A 17,394-nucleotide genomic window follows, 5' to 3' on the forward strand; every position below is an offset into this window, starting at 1 on the left:
TATTTATTTTATTTTGTTAGTATGTTTGGTTTTGTTCTCTGTCTCCCCCTTTTAGACTGTGAGCCCACTGTTGGGTAGGGACTGTCTCTATATGTTGCCAATTTGTACTTCCCAAGCACTTAGTACAGTGCTCTGCACATAGTAAGCGCTCAATAAATATGATTGATGATGATGACAAAAAGATCATCAGGCCCCTGCCTGGAACTGGGTCACATCGAGGGGCCCGTAGCAGAATAAAAAAAGCAAGGAATCACCTGAACAACACAGATCAAGAAAATTAACTTCAGACCATCAAGGCCTTTGCCTTGAAGCAGATTCAATGTGCTTTCACATCGTGTTAAATGTAAAGTCTAAGTCAGTCAGGCAATGGTATGGATTTAGTGCTTACTGTGTGCAGGGCACTGTATTGTCCTTGAGAAAGTACAATACAACCATGTTGGTAGACACATTTCCAACCCACGACAATTTTACGGATTACCAGGGGACACCGATGTTAAAGCAGATTAGGGATACTATAGGGGAAATAGAGTTTAAAAATATTTACCTAAGCACTGTGGGGCTGGTTGGACTGTCCAACCTGACTTGCTTGTATCACCAGCAGCGCTTAGTACAGTGCCTGGCACAGAAAGCACTTATCAAATGCCAAGAAAAAAAGTTCACAGTCAATCGTATTTATGCAGAGCTTACTGTATGCAGAGCACTGCACTAAGCGCTTGGGAGAGTTGCTTCTCTGCTACCTGAGAAGCAGCATGGTCTAGTGGACAGAGCACGAGCTTAGGAGTCAGAAGGTCGTGAGTTCTAATCCCAGCTCCGCCACGTCTGCTGTGTGACCTTGGGCAAGTCACTTAACTTCTCTGGGCCTCAGTTACCTCATCTGTAAAATGGGGACGAAGACTGTGAGCTCCACATGGGACAACCTGATAACCTCGTACCTACCCCAGCGCTTAGAACAGTGCTTGAAGGCACATAGTAAGCGCTTAAATGCCAACATTATTATTACAATAAAACACTATAAACAGACACATTCTCTGACCACCCCACGCTTACAGTCTAGTTGATGCAGAGGGGAAGATAGAGGAAATAAAGGGCTTAGTCTGGGAAGAACTCTTGGAGGGTATGTGATTTTAGGAGGGTTCTGAATATTCCATTTTCCGTCCAAAAGGTCTGTCTCAGAACACTTATTGATAACACTTCAGCAAAGGGGACAAATGACAAACTGCTTTACAATGATTCGCTCTGAAGGACGGAAGAGTTTTGTTCAAAGCATGTCATAGGCATCAGGAACAAAGTCGGGACGAAAACTTCAAAATAAAGTTTGTAGACTGAGAGAGACGAGAAAGCTCCTTTTTGCGGTACTTGCCAACGGAAAGCACAGTGCCTACAAGATTTTGTTAACGGAGCACTCATCTGCAAAAAAAAATGACAAGTGAACAAAGCCAACAGAGAACTACCGAACATGAAGCACGGCCTAGTTGACAGAGAAGGGGCCCAGGAGTCAGAAGGACCTGGGTTCTAATTCCTGCTTTGCCACCTGTCAGCTGCGTGACCTTGGACAAGTCACTTAACTTCTCTGGGCCTCAGTTACCTCATTTGTAAAATGGGGATCAAGAATGTGATCCCCATACAGGACACAGACTTACGTCCAACCTAATTATTTTGTGGCTCTCCCAGTCCCTGGCTCACAGTAAGGACTTAAACACCATACAAAGACAAATGAAAGCTTCTGCAGCCAAACTTTCATCCCCTGAATCCTAATTTTTTGGTGGGCAATTCACCTCTCCTACGAATTCAGTGAACTTTTCACGGTATCAAACGGAATGGTGGAAATCAGCGACAAACCGAAGCACACCCCTTACCTTCTTCGTGATTGCGAATTCAGAGACAACTTCTTTCTCCTGATCTCTCATCACCGGCTTCCTCGAAATGTTTCCCACATACACATGGCTGGAAATGACAGGCAAGAGATCAAAGCACGTTTCGGCGATTTTCTTCAGCGCAGTAGTCACGCCCTCGTCGCAGGGCTCGGCCGTCTCTTCGGTCGGTGAAGGCGACTCGCTAGCGGAGTTGTCTGCTGGCTCGCCACCGGTCTCACCGTCGCACGTCACCTGGCTTTCAATTGGAGAGGACTCCGCTGGGAGGTCTCCGGTGATTCCCGCGGGAACATCACCCATAACGTTCTCCGCTTCGGGCGACTCGCTGTCTAGACGCAGCCTCTTGGCGCTTCGCAGAACTGATGTGGACACTGATGCCCTTTTACACCCCTGCGACCTTGTGGACTGACTCTCCGTGTCCGCCGACTGCTCTTGGCTGCTCTCGGCATTGGCGCTGCTTCCCGTTTTAACGAACGCCGTGGACGTGGAAGCGATTGCTTTGAATCCCGTGATCTGGTTGACGGACCCCGGTAAACTTTTGCAGTTGGACTGGGGGCATCTACTCAGCTGAATGTTGCCTTTGAGGATGTTGAGCGTTCTTGCTCTGGCAGATAATTCCGGGTACATGGTGTCAAGGATCTTCACAGAATTCTCCTGCGGCCTTCCGGGCGCAGAGTTGCCCACCGCAGACGGAGGAAGTCTTCCAGGCACAGGGAGGGCGTGCTTCGGCGTGGCAGCACAAAACTGCAAGGGGGACGTCAGGATCCTTCGACCGGCTAACGCATCCGAGGGCGACGGACTAGCGAACAGAGGCGATTTGTACCGAGGATCATCTGGCAGCGGAGACATGAGCGGAGGAACTGGCGTGTCCCGTAACGGGGAAATCAAGTCATCAAGAGGTGACGGTAGCGAGGACTGACTGGAAGTTGACATTATAGGGGAAACTGGACGCAGAGCTCTCGGGGGTGTATCCAGTAAAGGGGGCAGCAGAGGAGGCAGAGGTGGACCTATCTCTTCCCTTATTCTGTTGATCACATCAGAAGAACATTTTGTAGGTGTAGAAGTATCGGCATTTGCTAAAACCGGCTGGGTTACATGACCCTGTTGAAGTTTCGCTTTACATCTGCTTTGCGATAATTTCTGAGGAGGCCTCCCCTGTTCAGGTTTTGCCTTGGTGGAAACCTCTGCCGACGGATTTGGCAACTTTCCATTCGGGAGATTTGACTGTTTCTTGTTTATACACGCTGAGTCGCCGAACGTCTCCAATTCTAAGATATCGTCTCTACTATCGAATTCAATGCTCTGGGACTCAAGAGTTAAATTCTGTTCTCGAGGGACGGAGATTTCCCCAGACGTAGGTAGCAGATTCCACAAACAGCTTTCTTTGGAAACAGTGCTTTTACCACTTCTGGAAAAACTTTCCGGAGACATTAAAGGATGGTCGAGCTTCTGGGAAGCGAGATCATCTTCTGGACAAATACTATTTTGAGCTTTAGGGTCTTCTGCAGGAGTCGCACGTGCCTCGGTCTGGTCCATTTCTGACTCGAGGAGTTCGCCATTTACCAACCTCTGGCTGCCAGACTCTATGATTCCTAGATCCAATTCTCCGTTCTTCACAACACATCGATTTACAATTTCGGCGTCCATCTCTGACACCTGATCCTGCAGTTGGATATTTTCTGACCCATCAGTATCATTCTCTGTGGGGTCCTGTACTAACGTCTCCGACGTCTCTAATGGAGATTCCGTGCACTCGAACGAAACGTTTCCTCCATCACTAGCTCCCCTTTGTGCGGCTGAGCATTGTTTGTGTTCTTCTCTTTGGGTCGTTTCACTGTTTACCCCGCCGAGCACGGGAGGGCCATTTTTATGACGGAGGTTTTCCATCGGTGCTGGTGCTCTCTGGGTGGTTTCAATGATGACCCCATCAACCGCGGGAGGACCGTTTTTACGATCAAGTTTTTCCACCACTGGTGGTAGCTCATCTGCGGCATCTGATGAAGAAGAGTTAGCCACGGCACAAGGTAGAAAGATGCCTTGAAACTCTTCCCTTGCCAGATTGCTGCATGTGTTCGTAAGAGTGGAGTCTCCAGATTTGCTGCCAGCGGGATTCTTGAAATTGGTCTCAATTCTTGGTGCATCTTCTCGGGTAGGTGTCTGAAGTGAGGCCCCGACAAAACACTGAGTAGGCTGGCTCTTACTCCTGACTTTTCTTAAGGGATAAACCTCTTCTTCAGATTCACTCGTTTCCTTGGTAGCCTCAGAAGACTCTTCCCAAAGTTGGCTTCCATTTTTTTCTCCAGATATCACCTCATCTTCCTTCAGTTCTTTTTCCCCTTCCTTACAGGTCACCCTTTCTTCATCAGCACTTTCTACCGTAGAGTTCCCCGCTGTATAATTCCTTACAGGATCGTTGTCACACTCTTCTCCCACCGCTGAAAATCCACTGCTCTCAGATGCAGCATTCAGGTTAAAATTTTCCAGCACGGACGTTAAAGATTCGATTTCCGTGGATGGCCAACGCTTTCGTTTTACCACATGTATATCGGTATCTTCATTCGCAACTTCTGTCTGTTGCTTTTGTGGTTCTACGGCAAGAACAGTTTGCTCGCTCTCACTCTCAATTTCTTTCTCAATGTTACTTTCACTTGCGTGACCGAGTGGCTCACGTGTCACTTTTTTAACATTAGCACATTCTGCTTGCCGGTAAGCCATGGGAAACTGCAAAGAGTGATTGACGGAATTTGTGTCTCTGCCATTTTCTTTACTTAGGGAAGAAAATGTTTTAAAGCACCCGAAAAAAGAACCCGTATCAGCTTGGTCAGAAACTCTGCATTTCTGCTGCAGAAGTCCATTCTGGATCTGGGGCGTTCTCGGAGATACGAAGTCGGGGCATACCGTTTGAGCTTCGCCTCCCAAACTTACTGAACCCCCAGGGTCTCTTTCCTCTAAAGCCTTGCCATCCTCCCATGTCCCAGTTATACAATGCTGGGGATCTTCATCAACACCCACTTCTGAGGTAGTCAGAATCGTGGTGCTACAAGGCTGATTTGGCTTCTCTCCATCATGCAGGACAAACATTTCTGACGTTTGGCTTTTCTGGCTTTGAACTGAGACTCCTTCAGAAGAGACCGGTGATTCTCTGGCTGTTGCGCACGTGGAATTTTCTACGGCTAGGAAACCAGCAAAAGCCTTCAAATCAGACTGTGGCCAGGTTGAAGTAGCTTGCTCGACCTCTGATGTGGCACGCTTTATAGCATCTATTTCCTTGTTTTCTAATGGTGGGTCGTTTTCCTCTATGACACTCTTTGGTTCGGGTGACATTTGTTCAGCTTGAATATTAACTTGCCTACCACACGATTTTAGAGACTCAAGTTCCACAACTGGCTTTTTTTCAGATGTTTTCTGTTCACTGTCTGATCTCAGATTTGTTTCGAGGGATAATGACAGAGTCCTATGGTTAGGGCTAGCTACGAGTAAGTCCTCCTTCAGTTCTATGGGATCATTTTCTCCTTCAAGAAATTCTAATTTAGGTGATATTCTTGCGCCTTCGAAGGTAGACTTCAGTTCTAACTTCAAAACTTCTTGTTCGCTGACTGGTTCGGCTTCTGGTCTTTCAATATTTCTCTTCAGTAGCTGATCGGTTTCTTCATTGCTACGTGATTTGTATATTTCAAAACTATGATCACACTTGACCAAATTGCTAAGAGAGTCACTTAAAGATGGATTTTCTAATAGAGTTTCATTAACCCCAATCCTCTGATCTTCAATTTTATCTTGTTCACCACTTCTGGCTCCACATCCCGACCGATCGCTTGGTCGCACTTCGGTCCGGTCTCTTGTAATGCCAGCGTCCTCCGGCTCTGTGCTATTTTGGTCTGGGTGTGTCGGCCCTGATCCAGGCTTCAAAGCCTGCAGGTTGAGCTGCAATTTGCTTTCACCTCGAGAACCCGCTGAAGGCTCAGACTGCCCGTCCAATGTGGACAAATTTTGAGACTGATGAACTGGCTCACAAGTTTCTGGTTCTACCTGTGAGATCTCACCAAGGTTGGCCTCAGTAACAGAGTCTGTAACAACGAACTGTTTTACTGTGCTTTCCTTACTGGACTGATAAGTGAACTCATTATCCTGACTCTTGAAATCACTGGAGTTAAACGACGAAGAAGCATCGGCAGCAAAGGAAAACGAAAGATCCTTCACAGTGTTATTTGTTCTAATGGCGGCCTCTCTTTCTTCTGATTCACTGGTATCTTGTAAACTGGGCTCTGATTTATGGCTGGGCGTTTTCATTTCTCCCTTTTCACTCATTGCCTCTCTGCCTTCTTTCCGGAGATGTTCGTGGGCTGTCGACACATTTTCACTGAGACAGGCGATTTCCATTTGTTTATCAAGTTTCGATTTGGACACTTGTTCGTTAGTTGACACACTCTCCCCCTGAGACTCAGATGGCTGAATGAACCTTTCCTGGCTACGATTAGGGCTACACAGATCTGTATGTGAAGTGGCAGCCTCCACCGCTAGCACTGGGTCACTGGTCGCCTGCTGCAGGCACTCAGTGCCAGGGGACGACCAAACAATTGCACAGGCCGTTTCTTCGACTTGCACTGGTTTGAGATTCACCTCCTGGACTGTTTCTGCCATTTCGCTTTCTATCTTCTCTGATGTCCCCAACTTGTCATCCGTTACACATTCAGATGGCATTGCCGGATGTTCTTCGCTAGTTCTGGTGTAAGTTATCGAATCTGTTTGCTCTGATTCCATTCTGTCCTCACTACAAAGTCTTAATTCTGTTGTCAAACTGTCGTACGCTCCAGGTGTGACATCATTCTTATCCGGTTTACTTGGGCTCACTATTCCTGGGATTGGTTCAGGCCCTTCACCCCAGTGTTTACTTTCCTCTTCTACACTGCTGAGGTCACGTGAATTCTGGAATTCGGCTGGACTGTTTTCTAAAATACATTCAACAGCTTGTGCGCTATGAGATATTTCGTCGTCACTGGAATCCGAAAGGTCTCCAAACAACGTGTCCTTCAAACAACAGAACAGTTTTCATCATCAAATATGAAATTCTTAAATTCAAGACTCAAAATCACTGCTATCTTTTTAATTAAGTGGGAACCGTCCAAGCTTAATCAATTTGCCTCCATAAGATGAATCATTCTTACTGAGTTAGAGACTTCCCTTTGAACAAACCTCTCAAATACCCCAGGAAGTCCAGAGGATGAAGGACCACTCAGAAAAACAGGAAGTAATATGTTCCAGTTAAAATGTGACATGGCACTAGATAAGGATTAAAAAATGTTACAGTGGGAAGTGCACGCCAGCAGGAGGAATCCCCCACAAGAGTAGAGAAGCATTTAAGGAAAAGATTCCTGTAGATGACTTTGCTGTTGCAAAAAAAAAAATTGAACTGCATGCCTGGCATCACTTCTGACCCCAATTTTTGATCCTTAGAGTCACTGGTTAGTGTCTGCCTCAAAAGCACTTGGCTATTTTAAACTTAACAGAGAGACAAACGAGCAAGACGTCCCTGAGACGAAGACGACTGCTTTCTTTTTCGCGACGTGGCGATCGAATGAAACCAACCTGGGTTTCACTTCCTTGGGCAAGACACGCCAGTAAGCACAAAATGAAACTCCCTAGGTGACTATCACATGGAGACATCTCTCTGCCAAAAGTTGCATCACAAAAGGAGGCCGGAGGCAACGTTCTAGATATCATTGCTCGTCTGTATTTTCACTTGCATAGCTAGAAAGCCTTTTGTCCCCTCTTTAAAGATTTCCTTGCTCACTGCTGACAAGGAATATTAAAATACTGTCAGTGCTTTTCGCAAGAAGTAGCATGCCAAATGGCACGGCTGCACTGTTTTAAAATCTCAAAGTAATCCCTCAGAACTACAACCTCCTTGGTCAATAATAAAATAATTGAAAACATCATAAAACAAATGGAAATGAAATCCACTTATATTCAATAAACACTTTCAGCATGCCATTACCATTCTATTGGCTCTAGTATACCAAAGGATGTGAACCCATTCATCAAAAACTAATTACCTAAAAAAAAAAGGCTGAAAATTACTTGGCAAAGAGGTGGAGCAATTTAGAATGGAAATAAAGCTGAAAATTTGTGCAGTGATGAGCAACTTGAGTGAGTGAGACTAACTGAGATTTCAAATCAGCCAACAAGCCTTGCTGTCTCTAAGCCTCGTTTGGGGCCGCTGACGAAAACAGTGGACTGGGCTGACCACCGATCTGATCCCGAAAAAAAAGTTTTTCAGCTTCTCCCCTCCTGAATGGAAGACATTTGAGGAAGGCGATCCAGAGAAACTCCCAGATTTTCCACTGATTCAAAATAAAAAACAGATTTTGGCCCCAATTCTGTGACTTTTAGTCTTTTACATTTACATAACCAACACACACTAATTGATAACAATTGGCTTCCCGAGACAGCCTGAAAGAAAATATCAGAGTATCAACCGGGAAAAACAACTGCAAACATAATATAACTCACTGGCGTGAACCGTGGCAACGATTTCACCGGAGACAAAAGGGGTGGGGGTGTGACCCAGTTCAAGATTACTTGTAGCTCCTCTTCAGTGAGTTTGGGTGTTTCACCCGGGAAGTCAGAACATCTGTCCTGCGCCTCTTCTGTCCTCCCAGGCTCCGTCCTGTTGTCCTCGTGAAAAGCAATTTCCATACTGCAGTCCTCTTCGCTGATCCTGTCATCGGCTGAGAAGTCCAAGGCGGGAAGTTCCTGGTCTACTTCCATTGACAGTGTTGTTAAGCACGTCTGCATTTCTAGGCTTTCTACGGGACTGCTCTGGTGTGGAGGCGCTTCACAGTCATCAGGAGACTTCCTGGATTCTCGCTGTTCTTTGGCCGCCTTGTCTATGAGCAAATATTTAGAAATCACATATGGACTACAAGCTTTATGGAGGTTAGTGCTCAACTACCTTTATGGTAAGTCCCCTCGAGTTAATAAAGCTAAGTAAGTTAAATGATTACTTTAAAAAGGAAATGTTCTCTCTCAAACTGGATTTTATGGCTGCCAATCTACCACGCAGCAGGCTTTCATGCCAGAGGTAAGAATGTTACGCCATTCTGAACTGAATCGAGGGACTCATTCAACTGTCATCCCCTGATTTGGAGACCTTGTTCAGCAGATACTTATTTGGAAGCCAATCAATCAATCAATCGTATTTACTGAGCACTTACTGTGTGCAGAGCACTGTACTAAGCTCTTGGGAAGTACAAGTTGGCAACATAGCGAGACAGTCCCTACCCAACAGTGGGCTCACAGTCTAGAAGAGGGAGTACTAGAAGCCAGTACAACATTGCTAAACTGCACTGAAAGTGTGCCAATTAAGGACGATATGTACAGGTGAAATGATACTTCTATTCTTAGAACTCATAAAATGTGTATTCTTTCACACGTTCTTAAATGCTGCATCACGCACCTTCCTGACTCAAAGCCTTAGTTTTCTTTTCTGGTGTTGCTGAAAGTTCTTCGAAGGAAGGTGCTGTTAAAAAATAAAATAAAATCCCATTATTTACTGAGAACATTGGGTGACAATTCACTAGGAAAAAATAACTTAGCTCAAATTCATGCTCAGGTGGATTTCTCTTACCTGGGATGCATTCTTCATCCTCAGGCTGCAGGGTCTCTGAGGTGGAGTCAATGCACAGCCAGAGTTCTTTCAGTAACAATCTTATTTTTTCTGAAATAAAAAAAGGAAGCATAATAGGGATCTACTGTGTTGCCATTCCTATTTTAGACCCCTAATGATACCTTGCATTTATAAAAACAATGGCTTTCGTTGCTTTTCACTTAAGGGCAGAGAAGAGAATTCCAAAAATCAAACAGTGCAGGACAAGACCGCACTGTTGACAGCTCAAACTAAACATGTCCGAAACAAAACTCCTATCTTCCCACCCAAACCCTGGCCTCCCCAGTCTTCCCCATCCCTATAAACAATGCCATTATCCTCAGTATCTCACAAGCCCTTAACTTTCTGTTGTCCTCGAATCACCTCTCACACTACACACGTATTCAATCCGTCACCAAATCCTGTAAGTTCCATACCTTCACAACGTTGCTACAACCCACCCTGTCCTCTCCATCCAAGTGGCTACTTAACTGATCCAAGCACTTATCCGATTCCACCTTGACTACTGTACCTGTCCTCCTCACCGACCTCCCTCTCTCCTGTCTCTCTCCATCCCAGTCCATACTTCACTCTGTCGCTCAGATCATTCTTCTAGAAAAAGATTAGTTCAAGTCTCCTCATTCCTCAAGAGCCTCCAGTCGTTGCTCATCTACCTCGGTAACAGAAACTCCTTACCACTGGCTTTAAAGCACTCAATCAGCTCACCCCCTCCAACTTTAACTCACCGATCTCCTCCCAGAGCCTCCTCTACCATCAGTCTGCTCACTCACTGTTGGGTTTTACTCCCTCAAGCACTTTGTACAGTGCTCTGCACACCATACGTGCTCAATAAATATGACTGATTGTGCTCTATTCCCATTTATCTCGCCACCAGCTCCTGGCCCGTGTCATCCCTCTCACCTCCAACTCCCTCTTCCTCCAAATATGCCAGACCAGCAGTCTCCCTACCTTCAAAACCTTATTAAGTTCCCACAACCTCCAAGAGGCCTTTCCCCAATAAACCCTCTTTTCCCCAGCTCCATCTCCTTTCTGCGATGTCGATTAACTTGAATCGGTATCCTTTGAGCATTTGGTATTCACCATAACCTCAGCCCCACAGCACTTATGTATATATCCATAAATTATTTATTTATCTTGATGTCTGTCTCCTCCTTTAGGCTGTAAGCTCAATGTGGGCAGGGAATGTGTCTACCAACTCTGTTGCACTGTACTTTCCCAAGCGCTTAAGATGGTTCTCTGACCACAGTAAGCGCCAATAATTGCCATTAACTGACTGAAGATTTAATGTAGCTGATATGGTACTTATGATTTGGCTTTTTTAAATGGCAAGTAACCCAAACAAAACATCAGTACTGATTTCTTGCCAAAAACAGTCTGAAAATGGTTTGATGTGGATTCGGTTTTATTTTTTTAAAAACAAAACGACTGATCTTTATTCCAAAAGCTACCTAAGGGAGATAGTAATAATAATGGATCCACACACGCTTTTTAAACATTCCCATTACAATCACTTAAAACCATTGATATTGCTAAGTTACAATTGCTGGTCTAGAAAAACCAACTCCTGCTAAATAAAAAACAACAACAAATTTTTAGCTCTGGGAAGTGGAGTAGAAATTCACATGCCTTATACTCACTTTTATCTAAGTTTGCAACTGGATCATCACTGGAGCTTTGTGTTCCTGTATGTTTCAGCACTATAAAGATAAATGAAAATCCATCAGTTTGAATTCAAATATAAATGGAAAATTATGAAAGTACGGATGTGCAAGATAATCACCTTTTTTATTCTTCTGCTTGGGAAATGCCTCTATTTTTTCCTGCAAAAAAACAAGTTTTACATTACAATGTTTGCCATTGATAATTTCCTAATATTCCCCACACCTGAACAACACCTAAAATGCATCATCTTCACGAAAGCCTCAGTTACTACTAAACGATGACAAAATGCCAAGTATTCTTGCATGGCACCGTTCAAATTGGTTCCATTATTTGAACTTCAAAAATTGAAGTCTTCATAGAAACCTTTCTTTATTACATCCTGAGATCTTACACCAAACTCACCCAAACCATAAACCCTCACATTAGAAATTATACAAAATATCAGTATTACCTGTGCCTTCTTAAGCTCCTTTTCAAGAATTTTCTTTTCCATTTTCAATTGCTTGAAGTCCTGGGTCTGTTTTACTGCAGCCTCTGCATTTCAAGAGTGCAAATGGGGAAGGAAGATAGGAGGAAAAAACATCAATTGTGTTGTTAGAGTTAAAATCCTTACATTATGCAAAATTACAATGTGTATATCTTAAAATGAAGCATCCAGTATTTCTGATCCACTTGTCTGGGACTTTTATGAACACAGAGAACACTCCCGAACTGATTCTTTACAGATTTACTATTTAAAGCATCTTCTACGTTACTAAAAATCTTAGTGTTACTTTTAGAATATTGGGAAGGCGGCACTAGGGGCAGAAAGGAACAAGGAGATGCTTGAGAACCCATTGTTGCTTCTGAATTTAGTGTCAGTTTGAAATCCTGGTTGATTTCTCCCCGTGTAGCTGGCCTCCCGGTTAAAACAATGATCGTAGGTCGGAGATCACATCACTCAGCACCCTAGAGTGTTCCCAGGGTGCCATACATCGTTAGCATTTGGGGAAGAAATCTTGGGAAGCTCCATGACCAATCTCAAAGTCTTCAGGCCTTGTCACACCTACACTAAACCACCCTCGAGTCACTGTCATCTTTTAGAATTCCAGTATTTAACACTGGAATGGCTGATCACCAACCTCTGAACAAAAACCGTTCATATACTGGAAAAAAGTTTATTCACACTCAGCTTCCAATTCACCAAGTTAACTACTCCCTATACGTTAATATTTCTATAAAGGTCCTTTCCCTTTTATTATATGAATGCCTGAAGAACCAGTTCCAACCTTCCTCAGCTTGATGCAGAGGTTGAGAGGAAGTTACTGAGGAGTGGAGGAGAAACACGTAGACCATCATTTTAAAACACGAATCCTTTGCTATGTGCTACCTCATCCATCACTTGGAATGCTTTTGTCATCTTTTTAAATAGCCCTCTGGATAATCCCTCTCTTGGTGGTCCTACACACTTACACCAGATCTCCCTCTATTTACCCCTTAAAAATTGGCCTCGGTCTCCTGCTTTCAACGATCTTGTCTCCCGTGCGACACCGCCTCAACCCTGATGGGCCGAATGCTTTCCAGGACTGCACCGTTAGTGATCCTTCTCCACCAGTGCTATTTCTTGAGCGCTTACTGAAGGCAAAAAACCATTCAATGCGCTTGGGCGAGCTCAATGCAGTTGGCAGTCGCAGTATGTGTTGCCAATTTGTACTTCCCAAGCGCCTAGTACAGTGCTCTGCACATAGTAAGCGCTCAATAAATACGATTGATGATGATGATTCCTTGCCCTCAAAGAGTTTACGGTAATAATCTAGTGAGGGAGATCAACACTAAACGACACAGGGAGGAATCGCCCAGGATTTCAAAGTGACACTAAATTCAGAAGTAACGGCAGGTTCTCATGCACCTCCTTGTTCCTTTCTGTCCTGATGCTCCTGGGATGTGGTCCTTTGTTCCCTTTGGACCTGGGCCCTGCTCCCTTGATTTTAGTGTGCCTTTGCAAATGGGGGGGTGGTGGATCTTGCCTTGCATTCCGTATTAAGTACAGTTCATTGGGAATGCTGACAGAATTGTTCCAGATGTTCAAAGTGTTCTAACCCAGAGTTAAAGACAGACTGTTCTACGACAGAAAGGCCTCTAACAAACGACTGAACTACGCTACTCAAACCTAAGTAGTTTTCCAAGATCTCTCTCAAATGGAGAAATCACAGCAGTCATTTTTACCAAAATACTAGGATTTGGAAAAAAATAGGCTTTCAACTTTTCTCCTATTACATTACAGATTTCCACTGATTTCATGGCTACAAACAGCAGCTTTTTCTACTGGCAAGTTATTTCCTACAGAACAGAGTTCAGAAATTCTACCTTTCCATTTTCTAAAATAAACCCACTCCTAATTGAAACCATGTACGGGAAAACTAAAATGCTCTGACAATTATGGCTGTAACAACATTTCGTGCATTTGTCACATTTAGGTTAGATAATATTGTCTAGTGATTTCAGAGATAAGTACAGTATTTATACTTTCTCTGACAGAGCTGTTAATGGTTATCCATTAAGGCACCATCAAAGATGATGGGAGAAAGATCATTTTACCAGGCATTAGTGCCAAATACCAAATACTCCCCATTATTAAAATAATTATAGTCGTGCGAGTTACCTTCCAGCTTTTTCACTCTGGCTTCCAGTTTCTTCTTCCTGATGATGAAATTATATGTTAGCTGCTGAAGATCGGAGTATCAGACATGAAACTGCTTCGAAAACTAGATTTTTTTAGCTGGTGAGGTATCAATCAATTACTGGGATTTACTGCGCACTTACTGCATGCGGAGCAATGTACTAAGCGCTTGGGAAAATTGTACAGTATAAAGGTATGAATATGAATATATAGGCAGTGTCAAACAAGAAAAACAAACTGCTCCTTATACAAAACAAACTGCTGCAGCTTAAAGGCATCAAGAAAAACAGAACAAAACACTTTTATTACTAATTAAATAACTATGGAGAAGCAGCATAGCCTAGTGGAAAGAACCCGGGACTGGGAAACAGAGGATCTGGATTCTAACCCCAGCTCTGCCACTTGTCTGCTTAGTGACCTTGGGCAAGTCACTTGTTTTCTTTATGCCTTGGCCATCTCATCTGTCAAATGGGGATTAAACCTTCCTGCTGCCGATTCAGACTGAGAGCCCCTCGTGGGACAGGGACTGTGTCCACTGTAATTATCTTGTACCCTCCCCAGTGCTTATTACAGTGCTTGGCACATAGTAGCCACCAACAAATACCATAATTAATTACTGAGGTTATTAGACTTCTTATTTAAAATAAGTAAATGCCATTTTTAAAAGTGATTGGTAGGTTAGTACAGAATGTGGCATTTGTCCAAGGAAGCCCAGCAGCAGTAATATAGGCCGGCGTTATCATTCAAACTAGTGTTCTTTCCAATAACACTAATAGTGTTATAATAATAGTATAATATGTTGCAATTCATAAATTTTTGTGGGTCTACAATGTGACCGCTTTAAATAACCTGGAAATGAATGGTCTCTGATACATGACAGTTCTGTTTATTTTATATGACTGGATTATTTCTGAAGACCCCAAAATACATGGTTTAAGACACTGCAGAGTAAAAGAAGACAACTCCAAACAGTGGGTTGGCAACAGATATATCACAGGGTATCCAACATAAATACGCAGGTATAGCTCATTAAAAATTAATGTTAATCACACAGGACCTAAAAGTGAAATGCATGAATGACCTTTAAAATTAAAAATTACTATTAATCACACAGGACCTAAAAGTGAAATGCATTAATTACCTTTAAAATAATGTAAAAAATTATTATACATATTTTATTCTAATATACTAATTATATTAATAATGGCTTGATATATTAATATATTATATATACGTATTTGAGCACACTTACACAATATCACTTTGTAGGCATTCTTCTTTCACACGTGTGTATTCCAGATGAGTCTCCTGGTATAACTTGAGTGTACTCTACCAAGGGAAAAAGAAAATAGTCATTAGTCGATAGCTGCCTCTCTTTCAGGAACAAAATACACGGAGAGTGCTCAGTTCCTTTCCCCATTCCCAATCGATTCCCTGGTGGTCCTCGACTAGTTGGCAAGGATTTAATTTCTAAAGATTCAGGAAGGACACTGAATAATCATACCTTAGGACACTTGAGGAACCTATCTTTCTATATGTGGCCAGACCAGAAAAGATGAAGAGCAGGAAGACAGGCTCATGTTGACCTGCGCTTCCTCTGATCTTGCCCTGACTTTACCGGATCTAAGATCAGAACTCCCATTCATTCCCTGGAGAAATCTGAAAAGGGCATCCGTTCAGAAGCCCTTCCAGATGAGCAAATGGACACCGCGTTGATCCCACAACAAGCCCTACCTGCCACACAGGTATAATCGATGGAACAGATGGTCACGGGATAGTTCATAAACCTTTTTGAGTCCAAGGACCAGTTCTGTTTAAGGCTTACTAACATCAAACAAAGGAATCCAGAACGGGTTTATCCGATTTGCAGATGAAACTAAATTGGGGGGGGGGGGGGATTTTGAGCAATTTGGAAGATAGGAATAAAACTCCATGACCTAGACAAATTGAATAAATGGGGCAAAATTCAGTAAGGACAAAATTTTTAGAAAGGAGAAACAAAAATACAGACCAGGAAAGACTTGTTAGGCAAAAACCTGCGAGTAATAAAAGACAAGCTGAATGTATTAGCTGCTATTTAAGGGATGGAAAATAGGTTCTGTAAAGATATAGATTTGCATGAAAGAAAAACGCACCTCTAACCTTATTTCCTTCTGATTACAGAAAGCTGAACATGTGGGACTTTGGAGCAAGTTTCAGACCAATTTTTACCTTTTTCTCTTCCAGCTCTGCTTTCAAGCATCCCAGTTCCTCCTGACATTTCTCCAGAGGGGAAATTTTTTCCAGCATCTGTTCTACTTGGTGACGAAGTGTGCTGTTTTCTCTAAAATGAAGAAAACAAGTGAGCTTTACTGTGCTTGTATATTGCTATTGTCATAAATGATTCAAAACCAACCCTGCTCTGGTCACTTTAGTATTGGACCATATTTGGAGGGTGAGAAGGGTGGAAATCTACTTCTGTCCTACAAACCAAATCACCAGAACAGCTCTGAAATCACTGCCCCCCTCCCGGAAAAATGATCCTTTGTTCTATTAATCCACATGCACTGAAAACGAGGCATTGAAAGCTGCGAATCTGGTTCACCGGCTTAGTTAGGAAATGTAAAACATCTGGACACATTTGGAATGAAGTGACTTTCATTATTTCAAAAGTGCGAAGTTAACAAGCCCTTAAATAATAATGATAATTTACTAATGATGACTATTCATCAAGCACTCACGATGTGCCGAGCACTGAACTGACTGAGGTAAATACAACGTTATCCAGTCAGACCACAGTCCCTGTCCCACATGGGGCTCACGGTCGAGACGACCCGATTAAATTGTCCAAATCACAAGAAATAATCTGTCGCTATTAGGCTTCATTCCAAACGGAAGGACGAAAAACTCGGTTAAAAGTCCACATTGAAGCTAAGCTAGATTCTGAACGTAATAAGATTGTGCAGAGCAATCAATTCAGTTAAACAAGCTGCTGTTTTGGAGCTCTTCTGATCTCCCTGACATCTGAACTGAATTCTACAGAGAGGACAAATTCATTCCTTCAGTCGTATTGATTTCGCACTTACTGTTTGTGGAGCACTGTACTAAGCACTTGGGAAAGTACAACAAAAGTGACAATCCCTGCCCACAACGAGCTGCTCAACAATTTGGATGATTCTGCTGCACGGTTTAATAAATCACGTCATATTTGCGAGCAGGACATTGGACAGTGCGCTTTACTGTAATCAGAAAGCCACGAGGAAGAAACGGACAAATCTGTTACCCAAGTGATCAGGTTGAAAAAAACTACAGTAGGGTAGTAGCAGAACCACCAAAACGAAGCTTGCTTTGCTCCTTTCTTTCTTTGGGGTCAAACTAAGTAATATCACTTAAAATACTATAAATGGCTATTATGTAAATGTACACTTACCTTTCGGCAAATTGCAGCTGTAATCTTTGGTTAAAGAAAACTTAGAACTGTGTCTTTTATTTCTTCCGGAGGGAAAAGTTATTTTTAATCAACCAAATTCATAGTCTTCACGCTACTTTCTGTCCCC

General features: G+C 43.2%; 1 protein-coding gene across 1 annotated transcript in view; it reads right to left on the bottom strand.

Moving 5' to 3' along the window:
* Positions 1 to 17,394, bottom strand: part of ICE1 (interactor of little elongation complex ELL subunit 1) — a 42,226-nt gene that overhangs the window by 14,774 nt on the left and 10,058 nt on the right. The window contains exons 4-14 of the mRNA XM_038770498.1: positions 17,268 to 17,286; positions 16,070 to 16,181; positions 15,111 to 15,187; positions 13,841 to 13,878; positions 11,651 to 11,733; positions 11,318 to 11,357; positions 11,175 to 11,234; positions 9,499 to 9,588; positions 9,328 to 9,390; positions 8,382 to 8,758; positions 1,857 to 6,899 (exon numbers count right to left, since the gene is read on the bottom strand). Coding sequence (XP_038626426.1) covers positions 1,857 to 6,899; positions 8,382 to 8,758; positions 9,328 to 9,390; positions 9,499 to 9,588; positions 11,175 to 11,234; positions 11,318 to 11,357; positions 11,651 to 11,733; positions 13,841 to 13,878; positions 15,111 to 15,187; positions 16,070 to 16,181; positions 17,268 to 17,286 — 6,002 coding nt within the window. The remainder of the gene's footprint in view (positions 1 to 1,856; positions 6,900 to 8,381; positions 8,759 to 9,327; positions 9,391 to 9,498; positions 9,589 to 11,174; positions 11,235 to 11,317; positions 11,358 to 11,650; positions 11,734 to 13,840; positions 13,879 to 15,110; positions 15,188 to 16,069; positions 16,182 to 17,267; positions 17,287 to 17,394) is intronic.

The sequence above is a fragment of the Tachyglossus aculeatus genome, chromosome X3 (assembly GCF_015852505.1).
Source record: "Tachyglossus aculeatus isolate mTacAcu1 chromosome X3, mTacAcu1.pri, whole genome shotgun sequence".
Taxonomy (NCBI): Eukaryota; Metazoa; Chordata; class Mammalia; order Monotremata; family Tachyglossidae; genus Tachyglossus; species Tachyglossus aculeatus.